At 44.8% G+C, this 24010-nt stretch overlaps 2 protein-coding genes across 4 annotated transcripts in view; one reads left to right on the top strand and one right to left on the bottom strand.

Moving 5' to 3' along the window:
* Positions 1-24010, bottom strand: part of ctnna2 (catenin (cadherin-associated protein), alpha 2) — a 233440-nt gene that overhangs the window by 74362 nt on the left and 135068 nt on the right. For both annotated transcript variants that reach the window (XM_029850881.1, XM_029850880.1), the window contains exon 8: positions 1212-1292. In XM_029850881.1, the coding sequence (XP_029706741.1) occupies positions 1212-1292 (81 nt within the window). The remainder of the gene's footprint in view (positions 1-1211; positions 1293-24010) is intronic.
* Positions 18674-22890, top strand: lrrtm1 (leucine rich repeat transmembrane neuronal 1). Of its 2 annotated transcripts, XM_029850883.1 has the most exons (2): positions 18674-19307; positions 19974-22890. In XM_029850883.1, the coding sequence occupies exon 2, from the start codon at positions 20069-20071 to the stop codon at positions 21431-21433; it is 1365 nt and encodes a 454-aa protein (XP_029706743.1). In that variant the 5' UTR covers positions 18674-19307; positions 19974-20068; the 3' UTR covers positions 21434-22890. The 2 variants fall into 2 exon arrangements, with proteins under 2 accessions (XP_029706743.1, XP_003978206.1); XM_003978157.2 differs by having other exon boundaries at positions 19253-22890.

Genomic DNA, 24010 nt, shown 5'->3' with positions numbered 1-24010 from the left:
CTTTTATCATTTCAAATACCATCATTTAAGACTCCTGAACTACAAAATTTACCCTGGACGACCGACAGTTTGTTTTGTGTCTGTACATCACAGCATAAAATATTGAAAAAAAGAAATTAGCAAGAATGGATGTTGGTCACAAAATAAAACTAAAAAATAATGCCTAGACAAACAGAAGAATGTATACTTCTACTTGGTCAGGGAAAAGACTTCCAGGAATTACTGTATCAGAAAATAGTGGCTGTTAACTGCAGTTACATTAAAATATGCCATTTTTCCAAATTTGGGCAATTGCGAAGAAGCACATTCAAGTTTTGTAGAACCGTATTGTTGGAACTGAACATCTGTGAAGAGTTGAAGAGGACTACGCATATGAGATGAGATAGAGTATTTTGTTCTGAATGGTGGGAAAAATATTGTCTTCTCCAGACGAGGCGTGCTATTGGCCTATTACCCCAATTATTCTAAGTTTAAGGGGGAGCATATTCCTGCACCAAGGTTATTGTAAGATTTTAATTTTTCCTATTCAATACGTATTTTGGGTTTGTTTTGAATTGTCCCACAGTTGAATTGATCACGTGATAGGTCACATTCAAGGCTGAGAAACCTGATTTACTCTGGTCTCATTCTTTCAGAAAACCTGCCATTTTGACAAAGAGCCACTTGATCCTAATCTACAAACGTTACATACAATTTCTTCCTGTCTGCTTTAACGTCTGATCTCTCACTGGCAGTTGTTACGGGAAAATGTATAATTACAATATTGCATTTTGTGCCGAAAACTCAAACACACCGCCTCTTGTCAAGCCCACCCAGTCAATAGAACATCCTGTCAGAGGGGGGTCTTGACTGTCAGGCTGTCAAGTCGGGCAACCCGACCAAAGTGGATTTTATGAGATCCACTCAAATTTTGACCATTATTTGTCTGCCAGTTTTCTCTTCTGTGTGAGACAGTTTTTGTCCTCACAGCAATTAGCAGTTTTCATTTTGGATGAAATCCAAAGGTCGGTCATCACAAGTGTGTGTCTTTGGCACAGGAATGGCCACACCGGGAATGTTAGCAAAACAACGGACAAGATAAGTGTGTGTTCTGACTTCACAGACATATTTCCACAGAAGACAGGTCTAAACATACATATAAACAGGGGATGCAAGATTTTACCCGTTTTGCAACAAAAAACGTACACAGAAAGACAGAAGCATGGACTCACCTGTCGGCGGAGATCCCTGGTCTTTTTGGTCATCTTGTCAATGGCTGAATTCAGAGGGTCACCTTTTTCCTTTCTTCCAGTCTGTCAAAAGGAAGCAGAAAAGCTCCAGTTAACACACCTGCCTACCAATGCTGGTGTTTAAAGGATGACTGGTATCTTCCACACTTGAAATAAATTATTTTAGTTGTAGCCAAGACCTGTTACACCTTTGTTGCTCCCAACTCCCACTGAAGGTACTGGGAAGCTGTTGACTCTGGACTGGTGACTCAGAGTCACCAGCTGTTTCGTATACACTAAGAAATATGGGAAGGGGCAGCACAACCTTTCATGCTTTTCTAGATTTCTGTATTTTGCTTATTGACACATCAACTACCAAAGAATATCTTCTTAGTTTTCCAGAACTTTGAGAAATGACTGAACACCGAATGCAAATACTGAATGCAAGAATCTTCATGATTGTGTGCTTTCATGGCTAGTCTTCATTTCTGGGATTAGCTTTTCTAATTGGTTTTACTATTCTCGTCATCTATGTTGGACAGGTGGATTACGGTCAGGATTTAGGTGCTGGAGCAATTAATGATTCCACTGAGACAAACTGACCACTTGTCCATGGCAACCCTGCTTTATCCATTGGGGCTACTCAGCTGTCATCATGTTTAATAATGCTGCTTATGTGTGTTTTCCCTATTGTCTAACTGAGTGGAAGGGAGCCAAAATTAGTACCCCACAGGCCAAAAATACATCCTATGCAGATGTGTTCATGATCAGGGTGAACAATTTGAATTTGAGTCTGAATATGCCCTTCATTAGGTTTCTACTCAAGCCTAGCTTGATGATAAACCAGTAATATATACGTAGTCGTTCCTGCATTTGAATTGTCATACTTGTCAGCATGTGTTTGAATGTGCAGTAAAGAATTCTCATGTGTTCAAGCTTTGTGATGCAGCTCAATGAAAAGAGCCTTTAGCCATAAAAAGAAATGTGATGCTTTTTCACTCTGAATGGATGGTTTGCCCTTGACCAAAGGCTCATATAGCTCCACTTATAGTTTTCTTTCTTCTGACAGTGAAACATCAGCAATAACCCATATGTCAGTGGGCCCCACCCTCTTTCTAATGGCATCAAATGTGACAAAACCTGGGGAAAAATTATGCACAAGTGAAACTAGTTTATCAAAGGTATCGTATAATTAATGAATGGACGTTATAAAAACACAATGATTTAGTTGAATTTTCTTGCCTGTGCCGCATATCCACAAAAACATTAGTCATTTTGGAGCCCAAAGACTTTAGGCACCAGAGGGAATCACAGGATTAAAGTATAATTGTCAATACTACTACTACTAATAATAATAATAATAGTAATAATAATAATTATAATAATAATAATAAGTATTAAGCTGAACCTTTCTGAGGACACTCACAGACACATTAACGTGTTTGTTTGTACAACCAATAATCTGAACTGAAGAAGAGGTGAAGAAAAATGGTGAAAGCTCATGGTGAAAAATTCTTCTACACCATAAACTCAACATCATCTCATGACAGACCAAACATTTGTGCTCTAAGTGGGATTTCCAGCTGTTTCTCCAGCACCTGTTGGTTTTTTTTAATTTTCAGCTCTTGTTGACAGATACAGTATAATATTACTTGGGTCACTGAACATTTAGTATACATTTATTTATTTAACATTTTCTTTAGTAATTTGATACGTCAAGAAATAACGTGGGGCTCCTTTTGCACTCATGCCTGCTGGATGCCCATATTGCTCCGACAGCAGCCTTTAGCTCTTCATCGGTGTTGGTTCTGGTCTCTTATATCTTCATCTTCAAAATAATCCATAGACTCCCTGTTGGGCTTTGATCAGACAAGGGTGACAAGTCCTGCTGGATCCACCTCTCCATAAAGATGGCCAGAAAAGGGCAGTCTGACGTGCACTAAAATCTATGGGTAGACGGTTGTGCTGACCCTTGTGCCTGGTAAGAGGTTCCAACACTGGGAGATGACGTGGATGTTCAAACCATCACCGGGTGTGGAAGCTCTCACTGGATCTTGCAATTATGAAGCACTGACTCCAGTTGCACGTTCGTGACCCTTCTCAGGGTTGTCCCTCTTGCTAGCGCACCATTTCAATCCCATGTTTTTCCTTGCAGTCAACTTTGATGACCCACTTTGAGGAGCAGCTTCTTTAGTGAGAATCTTTGCGTCTACACACTCATTGAAGGTGACAAAACTAACGCTTTTCACCAGGATTAGCCAAGATTTAACTCAGTATTACCTAGCATGCAGCAGAAGGTCATAACGAAGGATTTCTAATGAATAATAAATCATCAATATGCTCCTGTTAAAACAAAGGTACCTAAAGGTAAACGTGTGCATCCTCAACTAAAACCTTACCGTTAAAAAAAACATTATTCCTGAAATAAAGCTACATTTTGGTCATATCGAAATTATTACTTTTATCTTAACTGCTTTTTTTAACCGTTCTATTCCATTCAAATTGACGGGGAGGCTACACAATGGTTTAAGGCAGGGTCCACCCCTGGATGAATCCCCAGTTCATCGCAGAACCCTATATGTGCAATTGTGGGTTTGGTACCTTGCTCAAGAGTACCTTGGCAGTGTTCTGAAGGTGTTCTGGCACCTTCCCCTACTACCAGAACACCTTCCATGTTTTGTCTGCCCTGGGGCTTGAACCAATTCTCAGCCCAGTCCCAACAGACTGTACTACTGCCGCCCAATGCACTACTTTGCTATTTGGAAAGAAAATAATGCTGTCCTTATATTGGAAGAGCTCCACCACCACCACGCTAATACACAACATACATGTCGCACAATGTCATCATTTAAAGCCTATATCCATGTTCATCCAACATGACGAGCCTTGTACGCAAGTGTGAATACTTGTTTCTCAAGCATACCTCTTTCATTTGTACTAGACGGCGGGGGCAAATAAGCTTGACTTAATGGGCAACCAAAATTTTGGGATTCTATCCAACACTGATTAAAGCCCCTGTATGTAAGTCTCTGTGTGTGTTTTATTGTGTCAGAAATAAGCCTGAAGGAGAAGACAATCATGAGCGTGATGGTCTGAGAGTGTAGTTTTTTGTTTGTTGGTTTGAAAGTATCTTAGTCTCCCATCCACATCAGCAGTACATGACTGTAATTGCACTGTGCCATTCAAAGCTATTAAAAGCTTGACAACACTGGCAGTTGTCTCCCAAGAACACCACTGGTAGCTGGATTTGACTGTCATATAACTGAATGTGGATGCTCACTCCTTTTCTGGTACACACAAATCCCCCAGGTATTTTCCAGACAAAGTTCCCATCTATTATGCTCCCTAGTGTGAGCTCATTCATTCAGAGTTGGGGAGAGGAAGATAAAGGAGGATATCTGGAAATGAGCATCACTTGAGCTAGATAATGGCAGCGAAAGCAGCAGACTCTGCTGTTTCCCGCTCAGGAGACCTTTACTACTGTTATTCATTTATTTAGTCAAGGTTGCGCCATGATCTGGGCCCATCGGAAGCTAAATGCATAAATCAATTGGTAGGTGGGTTAACTATAGAACAAAATCCAATTCTTACCTCCAATGAGTGTGAGAAATTGTATTTGATATTTGAAACATGTAAAAAGGCAAATTCAAACATTTGTCTCTTAACTTGTGTTCTTGTGGAACCATTTACCAAATGAACAAAATTCAGAGCCTCATACGGGATGAATGATCAACAGTAATTGACTCTGTCAAGGCAATAATGAAACAAATGGATAAGAAGGGAATCTGTAAACTGTGGCCTTTAACATAGAAACAAAATAGAATGAGCAAATGCGTAATGGAGAGGAACATAGAAAAAAAGGCTGTTGTAGAGGGTCAGGGTGAGACATTCACTTAGACAGTCTCCCAGGATCAATATGTTAAATGACATCAATTCCTGCTCCTTTTCAATACAATTAGCCAGGCGTGAGAGATCCAATTACTATTCACTGTGGTTATGGTGTCTGGGTGCGTTTAGAAGACAAGACACGCTATTAGTGTTGTGGGGTTGACCAAAGTGGCCTTTGTTTAGCTGGTATACTAGTTAATGATAGGTAGCTGGAGCATCATCAGGTTAAGTTATGCTCCTGTAGCCATAGACCCACAGATGGGCCCATTTATCTTGGCTTCATTAAGTTCCAGTTAAAGCTGTCAGCCAGTTTGATTAAAGAACACCGAAAAGGCACATCTAAATGAAATGTATCATTATCATTTCTGTAAAAAAAGGCCTGAGGATTTCAAATAATGATACCCAGATTTTTTTCTTTTTGCGATGAGACACAATGGCATGGGACAGAAATAAATGTCAAATTATACTGTTATTACAGCATATTTAAGCCCTAGGCAGCCCTTGTGTGTTTCTTTTTCTCTGTTGGCAGACATGTTTAAACAGGCTAGTCAGCTGAAAGTTGGTAGATGTTGGTAACTTTTTAAAATTCAGTTTTCTTGTGTCATTCTGATGTGCATAATTGCACCACGCAGACAAAAGAAAAACACTATCAGGAGTTTTGGGGCCGATTAATGAGTTGAAACAAACCGCTAATGATCACATGAGGGAGAGACGGTGCTGAAAACATCAACCAATGAAACGTCTCTGTTTTGCTATGTATGTTTAATGCAAAAATAAACCACATCTTATTAGTTTGGATCAGATTTTTTTTTTTTAATTCACGGTGTTTATGTTTGACCCATCACGATGAGTATTTTGAAATGTGATTAGTTAGTTAGCAACATCCGTTCCGTTCCATTTTCTCCCGCTTATCCGGATCCGGGTCGCGGGGCAACAGCTTCAGGAGGGACGCCCAGACAGCCCTCTCCCCAGCCACTTCCATCAGCTCCTCCGGGGGAACCCCCAGCCGCTCCCAAGCCAGGCGAGGGATATAATCTCTCCACCTAGTCCTGGGCTGGCCACGAGGCTGCCTCCCGATGGGACATGTCCGGAACACCTCTAAAGGGAGGCGTCTGGAAGGCATCCTAGCCAGATGCCCAAGCCACCCCAACTGACTCCTCTCGATGTGGAGAAGCAGCGGTTCTACTCCGAGCTCCTCCCGGATGTCCGAGCTTCTCACCCTATCTCTAAGGCTGAGCCTGGCCACCCTGCGGAGGAAACTCATTTCAGCTGCTTGTATCCGCGATCTCGTTCTTTCGGTCATCACCCAACATTGATGGCCATAGGTGAGGACTGGGACGTAGATCGACCGGTAAATCGAGAGCTTTGCCTTCCGGCTCAGCTCCTTCTTCACCACGATGGATCGGTGAAGTGCCTGCATCACTGCTGATGCCGCTCCAATCCGCCTGTCGATCTCACGTTCCATTCTACCCTCACTCGTGAACAAGATCCCGAGATACTTAAACTCCTCCACCTGGGGCAGGACCCCCTCCCCAACCCGGAGAAGGCACTCTTCACCTTTTTCCGAGCGAGGACCATGGACTCTGACTTAGAGGTGCTGATCCGCATCCCTGCCGCTTCACACTCGGTCGCGAACCGTCCCAGCATTTGTTGGAGGTCCCTGTTCGATGGCGCCAGAAGAACTACGTCATCCGCAAAAAGCAGCGACGAGATCTTCCGCCCACCGAACTCGACACCCTCCACTCCCCGGGTGTGCCTAGAAATTCTGTCCATAAAAGTTATGAACAGAACCGGTGACAAAGGGCAGCCCTGGCGGAGTCCAACCCTCAGTGGGAATGAGTCCGACTTACAACCGGCTATCCCGACCAAGTTCCTGCTCCTTTGGTACAGGGACTGGACGGCACTTATCAAGGGACCTTCCACCCCATACTCCCATAGCACCCCCCACAGAATGCTCCTGGGGACCCGGTCATAAGCCTTTTCCAAGTCCACAAAGCACATGTGGACTGGTTTGGCAAACTCCCAACTCCCCTTAAGCACCCCAGCAAGGGTAAAGAGCTGATCCGTGGTTCCACGACCGGGGCAAAACCTGCATTGTTCCTCCTCGATCAGAGGTTCGACTATCAGTCTAATCCTCTTTTCCAGCACCCTGGCATAGACTTTCCCGGGGAGGCTGAGGAGTGTGATTCCCCAATAGTTGGAACACACCCTTTGGTGCCCACTCTTAAAAATCGGGACCACCACCCCGGTCTGCCAGTCCAAGGGCACTGCCCCCGATGTCCACGCAATGTTGCAGAGGCGTGTCAACCAGGACAGCCCTACAACATCCAGAGCCTTAAGATACCCTGGGCGGATCTCATCCGCTCCCGGAGCTCCGCCGCCAGGCAGCTGTTTCACTAGCTCAGCAACTTCTGCTCCGGAAATTGGATGGTCCACCTCGTGGTCATCCGACTCTGTTCCACCTTGAGGATACGTGTTAGTAGGATTGAGGAGCTCCTGGAAGTATTCCTTGCACCGCCGGATAATTGCCCCAGGAGACGTCAGCAGCTCCCCACGCACACCTAACATGGCTGGCACACGGTGTGGGCGAGTTGCCGCCTGCCGCCCCTAAGGCCCCGGACAGTTTGCCAGAATCTTCTCGGAGCAGACCGAAAGTCTTCCTCCATAGCCTCACCGAACTCCTCCCATGCCCGAGTTTTTGCCTCCGCGACTGTCGCGGCCGCAACCCGCTTAGCCAACCTGTACTGGTCAGCTGCTTTTGGAGACCCACAGACCAGCCATGACCTGTAGGCCTCTTTCTTCAGCCTGACGGCTCCCCTCACCTCTGGTGTCCACCATCGGGTACGGGGATTACCGCCACGACCAGCACCAGCAGCCTTGCAGCCACAGCTCGCGACAGCCGCCTCGACAATGGCGGAGCAGAACATGGCCCATTCCGACTCAATGTCCCCTACCGCCCTCGGAACACGATCAAAGCTCTTTCGGAGGTGGGAGTTGAAGACCAGCCTGACGGGTTCCTCCACCAAACGTTGCCAACAGACCCTCACTAAGCATTTGGGCCTGCCAGGTCTGTGTGGTGACCATATCTAGTCGGTAGCGCTCAACCTCCCCCACAAGCTCCAGCTCTTTCCCCGTCAGAGAGGTGACGTTCCATGTTCCGAAAGCCAATTTCCATAACCAAGGATCGGCCCGCCAAGGACCCCGCCTTGGTCCGCCGCCCAATCCACACTGCACCGGACCCTTCATGCACCTCCTGCGTGTGGTGGGTCCACTGGAGGCAGGAGTTTCCACATAGCTGGTTCGGGCTGGGCCCGGCCGGGCCCCATGGACGTAGGCCCGGCCACCAGGCGCTCGCCATCGATCCCCAGCCCCAGGCCTAGCTCCAGGGTGGTAACCCTCCGGGCCGGGTACGCGGCTTCCCTTTTCGATGTTCCATGCTGGGTCTTGTGAACCATTCTTTGTCTGACCCTTCACCTAGGACCAATCTGCCTTGGGAGACCCTACGAGGGGCAAATTGCCCCACGCAGCATAGCTCCCAGGGTCATTAGGGTACACAAACTCCTCCACCACAATAAGGTGATGGTTCACATTGGTACCTTCTTTGTGATTGTTGACTGCTGTAACCTGTCATCCAACATCCAAACACCAGCCCTTCTTTCTCTGTCAACACTTCTGAAATTTTATTCAGATCTTTGGAGTCATCCTTGCTAATAATAAGTAATGATGTCTTTAAATATCTATAACAGTGCATTTTCAGCCTGGTTATCTCCTATAAATTAGCCTTAATGCTGCTGAGAAAACAGCATGACCTGAGGAGGAATTGGAGTGCCTTTTGGCACAAGCTCACTTCATCCTACGGTTGATGCCATTTGCATATGCCTCTCAATTTACTGGCTCATGTTTAAATTGTGGGCCTGTCATTGGCTCTTGGCATCAGTTGCCACCTTGAATGTAGATGAGAAGAAGTGTCTGGCTTATTTTTTTTTTTTTTAAAAGACAAAAAATGAAGAGTATGTTAAAAAAAAAATCTTGGGCCAACAGCCATCATGAGTGGTTTGGATTTATTTGAGTGATTCTGGTACAATGAGGTCAAAGTGGGATAGTACATCCCCATGAACATCCCCACAAACACAAAATTTCCACATTTATCAATGAATTATGTATTCATTTAAACTGTCCAGGGGGCCCACATCTCATTTATGGTCCTTCATTGAAACATTTTTTGGTCTCCAGCCACAGCTACAGAATCAGGCTGTTGTGGTGCTCTCTAGATGGCTGCCCTCCTCTCATGAAAGGGAATGGAAAAACTGACGTCCTCTAAGGTCTAATAAATTGTCAAGCTTGTCTGGGAAGCATGTTGCACATTTAAAGAAACCCAGTTCTTCTGACACTGTGCAACAAAACCACAGATTCAGGGGGTTTAGGGATGCGTGCATATGAAGCCTGGGCAGTTAAAACTGTACTGCAGTAACGCCCACTTTCAAGAAGAGAGAGAGATGCAAAAAGAAGGAGAAAGGCAGAAAGAGATGGATTCACTCTATAGTGCCGTGTACTCCACACTAGCTTTTAGATGTAATGAAAGAAACAGAAACAGGTGAAATGTCTGGTTATCATACATAAAGGCGAGGTTGGGGGTGGGTGTGGTGGCTGGAATGCTGCTGCACCAGTGTGCAAGTAATGCTGCCTGAAGCCTCCCTGAACTGAATAGCAAGTTGGGAAGGAGGGGCTGAAGGAGAGACAAGAGTTGAGGGGAGGGAGTGAAAGGAGGAGATGGTGAGAAAATGAGAGGGTGCTTCTGCTACAGAAGGAAAAACAGACTTGCAGGGCTGAAAAGAATGTTTGACTATCATCGATGGACCCCTGTTTACAGCAGAGCTGAGAAATGACAATTTAAGACAAATACGACACACTTTTGAAGCTTGACTATGAAACCTCCAACAGGCTCCCACTGCAGGTTATCGACAATTTCAGTTTGAATCTATTCTTAGAAGCGGGAAGCAAATTGTAGTTGATGATAATATTATCTTTTCCTTAAGTCAAGACCCCTTCACCACTTCATCTGAATCAGAATATCTAATTGTGTCCCCCTCCCTCCCTCTTTAACTCCTTCCATCCCTCTTTTCCTCCCTCCCTCCCATCTATGCAAAGGGTTACATTAATATCTACCACTGGGCCAGAGAGAGAAGGAAAAAAGTGTTGGAAATGAAAGAGAAGTCCCAATGGACCCCGACTGCTGCCAGCGTACAGATCTGTGCTGTGTATGAGCTTTCTACTCTTTCTGAGTCTGGACAAACTTCCTATGCATTGATGTAGTTCTTACCCATCTGGTGGTCACACAGGCAGGCTGTTACAGTCTTTAACCACAAACCAGCCAGATGACCAGTTCTAAACAGTTCCAGCAAAAACAGATCTTTGAACAGAACAACTCCAGCTTTTAGTGACCCAACTAAACTACAGTTAAAATTAATCTTTCTAAGTAAATTATCTTTCTTCTGAAACAATTAGTCCCTTCAGGACTGGAATGGTCCCCGACAGTGTTTTACCAGTCTTTGAGGTTTATTCCACAACACTGTAGGAGTGCTCTTATCACAACTATTTTAAAGTGTTCTGTGTAACTTAAACTGACGCCAGAGATGGACACAAATAGATAAAGTCAAATGAATATTCCTGACCAAAAGCTGAAATGAATTGGTTCTCATCATAGTGAAGGTGTTGGTTGTCATGGAGACTGATGGATATGAAGAATATTATGTGTGTTTTTGTAAGACAGCGTAATAACGCAAGCTGTTCTCCTGGACAGTCTGAAATGTGTTCAAAGCACTTATGGGGGATTAAATGTGTGCGGGGCATATTACCTCCTGTAATGTTGCTACACACCACAATGTTGCTTCTCTGGAATGACTGATGTCTTCTGGAAAACCATCTATGTTAGGAACACACAGGGTCTCCAACGAGCCCTTAAACTAGCCCTTCACCCCTATATATTTTTCTGAGGCGCATTCGCAAATTCAGAAATCAAAGTCCACCACGTGTCTTTTAGATCCCATCCCAACACACCTGTTGAAGGATGTTTTAACAATAATAGGCAGCTCTATCCTGGACCAGATCAATTGTTCCTTAGCGACAGGTTATGTACCCTGGTCCTACAAGGTGGCAGTGATTAAGCCATTGCTTAAAAAAACATCACTGGATCCTGACGTATAAGCAAATTATAGGCCGATATCCAACCTTCCTTTTATCTCTAGAATTCTTGAGAAGGTGGTGGTGACTCAGTTACTGGAGCACCTGCAGAGAAACATCCTGTTTGAGAAGTTTCAGTCAGGCTTTAGAGCTCACCATAGCACAGAAACAGCACTTATTAAAGTTACTAATGATCTTCGTATAGCTTCAGATCATGGACTGGTTTCTATGCTGGTTCTGCTGGACCTCAGTGCTGCTTTTGATACAGTTGATCACAGAATCCTGTTACATAGATTGGAACATATGATTGGGATTGAAGGGACAGCACTAGACTGGTTTAGATCGTATTTATCAGATAGATTCCAGTTTGCTCATGTCCATGCCATTCCCTCTTCAGACAGTAGGGTTAGCCACGGAGTTCCACAAGGTTCTGTACTTGGACCGATCCTTTTCACCTTGTACATGCTTCCCTTAGGAAACATTATTCGGCAGCATGGGATAAATTTTCATTGTTATGCTGATGACACTCAGCTATATTTATCCATGAAACCAGAGAAGACAGAGCAGTTAGTGAAGCTTCAGACCTGTCTTAAAGACATAAAGTCTTGGATGTGTTACGGTAGGGTTTTGACAGGACCCGAAAGCAGGCAAGAACGCAGTAATAAAAAGTCCAAAAATAGGTTTTTATAAACCACACAAATCAAACTGGCAGTCGTCCTGGACTGCAGGGAAGCACTAGTTCAATCTTCCGGGAAGTACAGAGAGCTCCAGCGTGGAGAAAACACAGGAGTCAGGTTCTGCATGTTCACAAGTCCAGCAGGATGGCATGGAGACCTCAAACGAGCAGGGAAACACACCAAAACAAGACACCAAAACACTCTGACGCTGGTAGGCAAGCACTTGCTCCTTAAATAGGTGGCCTGATGGAAACCGCCAACAGGTGTGCCTGCCTGCAGCGCCAGCTGTTGCCAATCGACTCCTCCATGCCCCCTGCAGGAAAAACCAAACACAACTCGGAACCTTGGATCCCAACATTACCTCCCTCTCAACGGGCACCTCCTGGTGCCCTACCAGGCTTATCCGGGTGGGTGCGGTAGAAGTCACGGAGGAGGTTGTTGTCCAGGATGAAACGGCAGGGGACCCACGATCATGTCGTCGGACCATGCCCCTCCCAGTCGATCAGGAACTGGAACTCTCGTCCCCGTCGACGGACGTCCAGAATGCTCCGGACTCTGTAGGCAGGCCCCCCATCTACCTCATAGAGGGGAAGCGGGGGCTCGGACGGAGGGACCAGATCCGACTCAGCGACCAGCTTCACCTGGAACGGGAGGTCCTTTGTGGACAGCCAGACCTTCTGGCTAGGCTGATAGGACGGGGCTGGAGTCCGGTGCCAATTGGCAAGCCATTTGAGAGTGCTGGGAGGCCTGCAGGAGTGCAGCGGACCTGCCTCCCCACCCTCTTACACCGGCGTACGTTGGCCTGTACTGAGGGCACCGCCACCTCGTACTCTGGGACACACTGGTTTGATGGGACCCCACCTGGATCTGGAACAGATTTCAGGGCCGCTGGGACTCTCTCCTCCACTTGCCAGGATGCGGCCCCCAGGATGCAGGAGTGGGTAAGATGGGTTCCGGCTCCACGTCAACCCGATTAGGACCAGTACCACGCGGCACCCAGGAAAACTGCAGCAGCTCTCTTCCCATGGCAGAGAGCATCACCAACCCCAGGCACCTGGACTGCACCACCCGGCCGCACCGCACGGGGGAAACGCCCCACCTCCTTAGCTCTCCTGGTGAGATCCGAGCCACCAGGCATAGGGGTGAGTGCAGAGCTAAGTCAGTTGGTCCAACAGGACACACTCCAACTCACCACTCTCACCGGTCGACCAATCGGTCTGGAGGTTGTGGCAAGCCAGCCAAGGAGACCCGAGAACCCCTATGGAAGAGGATGCCGGGATGAGGAACAGGCGGATCTGCTCCTGATGGTTCCCGGAGACAATGAGGGTGAGGGGTTGGGTCTGGTGCATCACCGTTACCAGGACTTCCCCGTTGAGACCAACGACGGGTCTTGGCTCGGGCAGAGTCTCGATGGGGATGCGAGCTTGCATGGCCAAATCCCGGCTAACGAAGCTGTCATCTGTGCCGGAGTCCACCAAAAATGGCGCAGAGACAGATTCCTAGCCCCAGAGGAGTGTACACAGCAGTGTTAAGTGGAGCAGCGTGAAGCAGGAAGAGGAAGTGCTCACCAACACTCCCACGAGTGTCGACGAGCCTAGTTCATTGGGCCGGGATGAACAATCTGCGAGGAAGTGGCCAGCCTGGCCGCAATACAGGCCGAGCCTCGCCGACAGCTGGCTCTTCCGCTCCACGTGGGAGAGTCGGGAGAGTCCCACCTGCATAGGTTTGCCAGCGACTTCCTCCTGAGGTGGAGCAGGGACCGGAGTTGACGATTCAACAGGAGCTCCACTCCGCCAGGATGGACTCCCCAAACTCCTCACTGGATGCTCCCTCACCCTCAGTTGGCGTCTCTCCCGCAGTCGGTTGTCCAGCCGGATCACCAGGCTGATGAGTGTTTCCAGGTCCCCAAACTCCTCTCGAGAGGCCAACTCATCCTTGAGTTCCTCTGAGAGTCCCTGGGTGAACACCCCCCGGAGGGCCGCGTCGTTCCAGCCGCTCCTGGCCGCGAGGATGCGTAACCGGACGGTGCAGTGACAAAGCTGGAGCCCTGGCGCAGTGACAGGATCTGGCAGACCGCCTCGCCACTCTGGTCCGCATGGTCAAACACCCACTTTAACTCAATCGTAAAGGCCAGAAAACTGGAAGAAGCGGGTGTCTGGTTCTCCAGGACTGCCGTGGCCCATTGCGCCGCTCTCCCGGAGATAAGATTAACAACAAAGGTGATCTTCGCCCTGTTGCTGGGGTAGGTGAGGGGCTGGAGGTTGAAAACTAGGGACCACTGAAGCAAAAAAAAAAACTGGCACACACGCCAGCCTCACCAGAATACCGCTCCAGGATGGGTACGTGGGGACCCTGTGGTGCGGCGGCAGCCGGCTGCGGAACGACTCTCGGAACCTGCCCCGCCCGTCCAGGAAAGAGCAGGTCTGTTACGCTGGCATTGAGGGTCTGAAGCAAAGCCCAAATGTCCGTGAGGAGCTGGTCGTGCTGACCCAGCAGCCTCCCCTGACCCTCCAACATGTGGCACACTGCGTCTTGGTCCGCAAGGTCCATACTGGTCGGAGTGTTCTGTTAGGGATTGGGTTTTTACAGGACCCGAAAGTAGGCAGGAACACAGTGACAAAAAGTCCAAAATAGGTTTTATTAAACTAACTCAAAACGGCAGTCCTCCTGGACTGCAGGGAAGCACTCATCTGGTCTTCCGGAGCGCACCGAGAGCACCAGCGTGGAGCCAACATGGGAGTCGGGTTCTGCACGTTCACTAGTCCAGCAGGATGGCGTGGAGACCTCAAACATGCAGGGAAGACACCAAAATCAAGACACCAATACAAGACACCAAAACACTCCAACGCTGGCAGGCAGGCGCTCCCTCCTTTAAATGGGTGGCCTGATGGAAATTGCTAACAGGTGTGCCTGCCTGCAGCACCAGCTGTTGCCAATCGACTCCTCCACGCCCCCTGCAAGAAAAACCAAACACAACCCGGAACCCTGGACCCCAACAGGATGTCTTCAAATTTCCTCCTCCTTAACTCAGGAAAAACTGAGGTCATGGTGTTGGGTCCTGAACCTCTCACGGATAGATTAGATCACATGATCTACAAGGTCCTCAGAGGCCTAGATCCATCCTACCTGGAGGAGCTAGTGACACCGTATCATCCCAATAGACCGCTCCGCTCTCAGAATGCTGGTCTACTTGTGGTCCCCAGAGTCTCTAGGGGTAGAATGGGGGTCCAAGCATTTAGCTGCCAGGCCCCCCTGCTGTGGAACACAAAAGACACAGCATTTTGCCTGTCTCCATTATGGTGGTTCGTGAACAAGACATGTGCCTCAGAAGGAAGGGAAGCTTATGCCTGGGTGAAGGGTCAAGCCTCTGCTGAGCGCCATCACCTTAATTATGCATCAGCTAACTGCTGCATGTGAGAACTGCACCATTCAGAAGAAGATGACAAAAACTAGTAAGAATATGTTTTAGCCCAAAGAATTTTAAACCCTAAAGTTTCTTAACAAGTTCCCAGTTTCATATGCTGATTGTGAGTTTCTACAGACTCCTAGGTTTGGCATTACTAAGAGGAAAGAGAAGAAAATTATACAAAGAAGGAAATAGATAGAAAAATAGATATACAGTAGATCAGCAAAAATTATCTGTTTTAAAACAGATTGTAGTCTGAGATTTAGCAATTTCTCTTCAAATAAAGATTCTATCGAATAGATTTCACAATATATATTGTATAGAATTTGGTGCCGGTGCACCGTAGCCATGCAGAGTTCCAGATCCAGATGAGATTTAGTGGGAGTCTCAGGTGAATGAATGCCACATGCAAAGGGGAGTAAGATTTACTGGAGGTGTAATCACCTTCCTTTAATGGGAATGAAGCTTTGATCTCAGAGAAACTCCGCATCAGCCAGTTGCTCATAAATGTCCATTATATGTAACATCACCAACTGAGCAATATCACCTCACAAGTCTGAGAAAGACAGGCCAAGATTATAACACACAGGGGCATTTAAATATGTATGAATAAAGAGATGATGGACATTCAGCATCTTCTTAACATGTTTGCTGGAGCAGCCCATTTAAAAGCATTTGCTTCAGACTTCATTGATGTGCAGGTAGCTCTTATTCAAATTCCCAACAGGAAAATACTCTCATTGTTTTCTGGTTATTATAAGAGCTACTTGCACAACTACATTTTAAAAGCAAAAGCCAGTATGAGTTTGGTTATTTATTATGCAGAGGCTTAATTAAATCCGACATTAAACCACCTGCCTGGTGCAAGATGCCCTTTTGATGCCAGCAAGCTAACAACACCGGGACGACGCCCTCTGACAACTCCAGTTGTAGTTTCTGGGCTGTAGATCCTCACAACAAGAAGCCAGTGTAAATGTCAAGGACAACTACAAAGCAGAGACACAGACCTCCATTTCACGCCAGCACCATTGATGCAGTCAAACAGATTTGGTATCTGCCATTCACTAAGGTTTTACAGCTATTGGCATCTATTTACCACTTTCTTCATCATCTTGAAGGCGTCCAGCTCACCCTCCATTAGAAACTACAGACAGGTACAATTTCTAGGATTACAAACTTTTTACCTCAGCAATTCTTCTGATCCAATAATCATGCTCTGCTTCATCCCAACATGTGACAAGTGTGATACGTGAACACATGAATGATATCAATGCTTGTTTGGCTGTGGATGTGGCGGGGCCACTCAAAAATGGGGCCTTGCTGGTTACACAGCCTGGATGAGGCAGAGAGCTAGTGTTTGGGTTTGGTTTTCCAGGTCAGTCATTTTTTAGTCACGTGATTGAGACAAAAAGTTTGGAGTTACGATGCAGAATATTATCGAAGGTTTGTGTAACGTCTCTATAGTTTGGGGATATTACATTAGAGGTAAGATCAAATACATATTTCTAATTAAACCAATCTGAATTAAAAAAAAAAAAAAAGTTTACACCCAGTTTGTGATCAGTGTCAACAGTCACAATCAAGCCCTTTAAACAAGAAGATGTGGGCTTGTCAAGGAGTGTGTGTTTGTGGCTCATTTGCATCCATAACTGGCAGGTAAAACATGTGTAGCTATATGGTGCATTCCAGCCTTCTGAGAGGACACAATTTCCAGTGTCTCTGCTTATGTTAGCTTATTTCACTGTACATGCTATATATGTCTTCATTTTCCCCACGAAGACACATTACATCACTGATTTTTCTGATTCTAACTGAAGGGGAAGTAAGCTGCAGTTTAACAGATATTATCATTGACTCTCCCCCTGATGATTCCAACCCAGGTGTCTTTGTTTCTTGTGCTTATTATTCATTGTCTGCCTAGTTTTGTTGATCTCCCACCATCAGACATCATCTGATTCATTTTCATTTTTTTTCTGCTCACAATACCTTATCACCTTATTAGAGAAAATATTCTTGCCAATAATGATCCCAATGCCACAAAAAAATATTCTTGTAAATCCACATTTCACACACAAAGTTTAGACACGTGTCTTCCTCCTGCCATTGCCTTTCCATAATAATAGAGTGTGTCTAATATATTTGAATGCATGTATCTGTTCCTCTCCCCTTTCCCTGGTCTTCGATACCATTGCTTCAGATCAGGTGATGATGTATTAGTACAATTATAATAAATCAAATTCAATTTTGGCTGCATAGAGAAATTTGAAACAGAAAAGGAGGAACTCCCTCCGCCAAAAAAAAAAAAAAAGTTGTCCAATTTAATATTGGAGGACCTTCTACGGTTCGAAAAACAATTAAACAAAAATGTAATTTCAATGAATTAAATTGTTTAATTCTAATTATTGCAGTGAAAAACTCAATCTGAATAGCATGACATTAGATTTATTAGAAACTTCTGTTTTTCAGTTCTCCAAATTCAATTTCCTGTGACAGACACCCAGCTGGTGGAAAAAGAGCAATCGAGCACAAATACACAGGACTCTTCTTCAAATGAGACTGCACATTCAGGTGTTCAAACCCATCTCTCAGAAGCAACACAAGGCGAAATGCAGCCCTTCGTCGTAGCATGTTCATGTTCTAATGAATGCTAATAACACCTTTACTTCTATATTTAAAGCAGAAGTCTTAATTCTCAACAACAATTCTCAGCAACACACCAGGCCTGACACTGTGATCAACTACGAAATATCATACTTGTTTTTTACTGCTGAGAGTTAGGCAGAGCAAAGACTGGAACAGATGAAAAATGACTCTTATCTTCTTAGAGCGGTATAAATTCCAGGAAATATAAATCGTATCATAATTTCCTTTATCAATTACTAGGGGTGTCAACAAGCCTGACAAACCTGAGGGAGAATATGCAGCGTTTTAATCAAAATTTTCTCCCTTCCATATACAAAAACCTGAATGTGCCCCTGGGCTCAGACTATTAGAGTCCACCATTTTGGACTAGTGTTCCACTGGACAAGTGTCATTTTACAACACAGAAATCCGAAACCTGCCTTCTCACAGCAACAGCAACAGAGGCATCCAATTTGTTTTGGGGATTAAAATATGGAAAAGAGAGAGATAGAGAAACAAGCAGAGAGAAAGAGAGAGAGAGAGAGAGAGAAAGAGACAGGGAGATGCAGTGCTGGGAGGGGGATTCATTAAAGCCCCTGGCTTAAGCCCAGCCCTTTCTGAATATGTAAATGTCTCAGACACAGGGAAAAGCACAGTAAAAGAAAAGTGAGAAGAAGAGGAGAGAGAGAAAATGGAAGGGAGCAGCATGACAAAGTGAGTGAGAGAGTGAGGGATCAAGGGAGAGAGAGTCAGGGAAAGAGAGAGAGAGAAAAAGAGAGAGAGAGCGCTCTCTGAATTGTGAGTGGCTTACGACACTCAGTGAACAGAAGGTGCGTCTGCATGCAGTCAGTGCACAGCTCTGCTGCAAGGGATTGTGCGCTCCTTTGCGTCCCACATTTACCGCCCCTGTCTGCCTACTAGCACCAGCCTTCAGCAGCCTCTTCCAGCTGGCTGGGAAAACACACTGAGAGCGAGGGAGTGAATGAAACCTGCAAGCCACAGGGGATGGAAGCAGCTTCTGGGATGACAAGGAATACTATTACACAAGAAAACAGTCAACAAGACTCACCTCCTTAATTTTGCTCTTTTCTTCACAACTGACATTGAGACGACTAACCTGCCTGGATGGATGGATTTGAGCCTTGCTCAGTGATTGCTTTTTGCCAAGATTTGTGGAAACTTGAGTGGTAAAAGGGACCAAGACACAAACCCAGAAATATTCCGAGATCATCTTTTTCCCTTCGTTCTCTGGTTTAATCTTCTCTCTGATCATTGCAGTAGAGGACTGCAGAGGAGCAATACAGGCAGAGCTTACGCATGCAGACGGTAACTTACACTTCCTACCATCTCTCTGAAACCTATTTGGATTCTTTCTCTTTCTGGCTCTTTCACATGAGGAGAACTAAGACATTGTAAGCCTGCCAGGGTCTGGTGTCCATTGAAAAGGGAAGGAGAGGGAGTGGATTTCTATCATAGTCTTTTTTTACATTAGCACATAATCAGTGTTAGCGTACAAAGCAAGGTGCTGAAAGGAGATTACCAGATATTAGATAGGGGTAAGTAGTAGTCATCTGGTTTTGGTTGTGTTTACAAGACTGATCAATGAGGACTTATTCAACCTCTCTTTTCTTCACATAACCTTTAGTATCTAACATAAGCACAGTTAAAGACACGAGATCTGCCAGTCCTCGTTTGCATTTTCATGTTATACGATACCCATGGTTGAGACGTACATTCAGCCAGTTAACATGTTAACGCACATTCAGCCAATTAACATGTGCCAGCATCACTATGATATGAGCTTTCTGGTAGTATACCTGTGAAAAATATATTTCAGAGTGGTTCAATGGACATTTTCTCAGTGGCATCTCACAATATTCATGCTAATGGATTTCCTTCTTTTTGGACTGTACTTGAAGTGGCCATTAAAGGAGCTCCCTGGTTTGTTTTTGTGTTTATTGGCCATTTTTCTGAGAACGATTCCCTTTGCAGAGGCGGTTTGTCCAAGGCCATGCCGCTGTGACAGCAAGCTGCTGTACTGCGAGGGACTTAACCTCACTGACATTCCCCGCAATCTGAGCAGTGCCATGGGCCTGTCCATGAGGGAAAACAACTTGACAGAACTGCGTGAAGGCCAACTGGTTGGTCTGTCACAGCTCACATGGCTCTATCTGGATCACAACAGCATTGACATTGTAGAGGAGGGTGCATTTGATAGACTAAGGAGGGTCAAGGAGTTGGACCTCAGCAGCAACCGGATTGAGAGTTTGCCAAATGGTACTTTTAGGCCTCTCCCAAACCTGCGTATCCTGGACCTGTCCTACAACAGGCTGCAGGCACTAGAGGCCGACTTGTTCCTTGGCCTCAGAAAGCTCAAAAATTTACATTTGCGCTACAATGCACTCAAATTTGTTCCAGTACGGATTTTTCAAGACTGCCGGAGTATGCAGTTTCTAGATTTGGGATACAACCAACTGCAGAGCCTTGCACGGAACTCATTTGCTGGACTCTTTAAATTGATTGAGTTGCATCTTGAGCACAATGAACTAGTTAAAGTCAACCTAGCCCATTTCCCTCGCCTCATCTCTTTACGCACTCTTTACATGCACAATAATCGCGCCACTATTATTGTCAACACACTGGAATGGACTTGGCATTTTTTGGAGAAAATAGATGTATCAGCCAATGAAATTGTATACATTGAGCCTCACGTTTTTGAAAGTGCACCCAATCTTAAAGTGCTGATGCTTGACTCCAACCGACTGACCTATGTGGACCACCAGATCCTGGATTCGTGGTCATGTTTGGAAACCATCACCCTAGCAGGAAATGACTGGGAATGCAGTCGAAATGTGTGTGCTCTCGCCACTTGGCTTAGTGCATTCCAAGGCCAGCGTGACAGATCTCTGCAGTGTTCAAGCCCAAACACTGCACAAGGAGAGGACATGTTGGATGCCATCTATGCTTTTCAGCTATGCGAGGATCCCTCGGAGGAGGTAACCACAGCTGGCCTGTTTGCCTCTACAAAGGGACTGAGACACTGGGGCTCTGTTGGTCCATTTACTCCAAATCCTTATGAAGGTGAAGGTAGTGAGATTGTCACCAGTTCTTTTACCATCACACTGGACCATGATGACCTAGACAGCACCATGCAGATCCAGAAGGTGGTGACTGGAACCATGGCACTTATCTTTTCATTTCTCATCGTAGTGCTTATGTTGTATGTGGCATGTAAATGCTTTCCAGCTGGAATAAGGCACCTGAGGCAGTGCTTCAGCAGTCAACGCCGTAAGCAAAAGCAAAAGCAAAGCATGCAGCAGATGGCTGCAATTTCCACACCGGAGTACTATGTTGATTACAAACCTAATCACATTGAGGGAGCGCTGGTAATCATCAATGAATATGGCTCGTGCACTTGCCAACAGCAACCTTCACGGGAATGTGAGGTCTGACCATGCTTTGAGAGTAGGCATTTACCAGGGATTAGCTGAATGTACTTAAATTCCCTCTTTTGGATACATTCAATTGTGGGAATTTTGCGGTCTGAAGGAATAAAGTGCCATTTTGGCCATGTTTTCCTCAGCTGTTCGCTGTGATATGGAATGAGTGCGCTGATGCTTTGCGGTGGATTTACTGCTTGTGCTCTTTGGTGCTGAGTCCATGGGGCATTAAAGACCCCAAACTCATGGACCTGTAGATACGCTACAGAAACATTGAGAGGAATACGTATTGACACCTCACTTGAAGAGGGATATTTGAGCTTTAATGTGTCTTTCTACTTAAATCCATATAAACTGGGGATGCATAAAAGAAGAGAAAATGTATTAAAGTAACAAACAATTGACAAGCATATATATGTTTAAGTTTGATTAAAATACAAATGTACCAATCTGTGTAAAATATGTTTACATATGTGCAGCTGTGAGAAAAATAATATCCACAATGATCTTTTGTAAACCACGTGTTCAATAAATTTCTCTTCACATTAACTGTTTTGTACATGCAAAGCCGCCAGAGAGTATAAATGACAGTAACCTGTTATGCTCATTGACTGGAAGGCCATGGCCCCGCGCACGCACACACACACACACACACACACCAAACATTTGGAAGCAACTTTAAAATTTCTGTTCTTTCTTGAAAACCAGTATGAACTCTTTGTTTTCCTCAATTTTATTTTCAGTGGCCGCTGCTGTGACCAGAGATATGCCAAATAAATATTACCAAAAGAAAAGGAGAGATTAGTTTTAGTCTTGATTAGACTTGCAAGAGCAGAACTTCAGGAACTTGTCTTATATGTACCATGCAGTTTTTATTTTGAAGAGTCTCACCAAGATGAAGCCAAATACCTGATCATTAAAGTAAATCTATATTCTCACAAGTGGGACTTCATGACGTCATCTTATTTTGCTGCAATTTCTTTTTGGACTAAATTGATGTTGCTGTCTACCTAAACAGACAGATGGATTTAAAGCTCAACCGATGCTAATGAGAATGACAGTAATGGAAGAGGCAGAGGAATAACATCATTTCATTTTCAGTGTAAATTCCATGTCAGTCTTTCAGATCTCTGTTCTGAGTGACATATTTGGTCTTGCTACACTGTTGGCTGGCTTCAAATGGAAATGCTTCTCTTGTCATTGTCTGTCTGAGAATACATGGCTCTTTTACAATTTCAGCAAATATATCTACATATTATTTCATCATACTTATGTGAGACTATGTTAAGAAGCCGCGTGATAATGATTTAAAGGAGATTTAAAGATGTGTCTTTGACTGAGTCAAGCACACACAAAGTATTTCCACATGTGAATTTCAAGAAATTCTACAGCTTCAGATTAGGTCAAAATTATCACCCAATTATCCACCCTTAACAGATTTTTTTTTAAAGAAAGACAGCTTTATTATTATTAGTATTATTGTTAATAATAATAATAATAATAATAATAATAATAATAATAATAATATAAAACTGTGGTGGGCTGTGGTGAATAACTGAAAGAGTGAGTGAATAAATGAGTGAAGAACCCATGAAACAAACTCTCTTTCTGTCTGTCTTCCTCTGCAATATGTCAAGCTTTTGGAGTCATTCTTTTTCACATTAAAGTTCTGGCAAAGGTTTAAGGGTCCAAGCCCTCATCACATCAGTATTAATCCACTAACATAAACTAACATGTCATCGATCATGAAAAGGCTGATCTGGCATTATGATGAGGAGAAAGAGGGTTTTTGCTTTTTCATCTTTTCAGTGTCACAGCATATTTGGAATTTGTAACCCTGCACAGCTGCTTAAAGATAAAAAGGCTTGCTACATTTCTGCTTGCGAGGCTTCATTTGTGTAAATATTTGATGATGGCGAACACAGACACCTGCACTGGCACCGGTATGGATTTTATTTCATTCTTTTCTTGGACAAGAATCTGGGGAACAATGTGTCAGAGTATGGTCCTGCATATTTGAAAAGCTTTGGTCTTGAAGCTTGACATTAAACTGTTTTAAAATCAGCTCTATCCCAACTCACCTCCAGCTTTTCTGTCTTCTGCAGTTGGTCAATGAGACTAAATAGAGAGAAAAACATCAGGGCTTGAGCTGAGCCTGTGGTTATAATTCTATCAGCCTTTGACAGCATCCACAATGAATATCCTGATCAATGTTGCTCTCAAAAAACACTACAGACCTGTGCTTCCCAAACTAGTGGAAAAGTGATACATTAATAATAGAAGGATGAATCTGGTCAGAAAGACATTATTTCACTGCAGCCATTTTCACACATTGGAGGGGACACGCGTCACACATGAAACTATATGAAATGGAGGGTATGTGTGCGGCCAACATGATTAGAACCGTTGGCACAGAGAAGAACAGTTTGGTCAAAACAACACTTGATGTACAGTTAAAGAGGTGAGATATGAAATGATCTTGTAAAGGCATACATTTACAGACGCACCTTCGCTTTATACATTCAAACAATCTTTCTTGTTTTTTTATCTATTAGATTTTTAGAATAAGGAAAGTAAAAGGGCCCCATA

Source organism: Takifugu rubripes, chromosome 17 (genome assembly GCF_901000725.2).
Source record: "Takifugu rubripes chromosome 17, fTakRub1.2, whole genome shotgun sequence".
Classification (NCBI taxonomy): domain Eukaryota; kingdom Metazoa; phylum Chordata; class Actinopteri; order Tetraodontiformes; family Tetraodontidae; genus Takifugu; species Takifugu rubripes.
This window is presented reverse-complemented; position numbering and strand designations above follow the sequence as displayed.

Coding starts and splice junctions, on each gene's coding strand:
- lrrtm1 (XM_003978157.2), top strand. CDS start 19,862: ATGCTAATGGATTTCCTTCTTTTTGGACTGTACTTGAAGTGGCCATTA.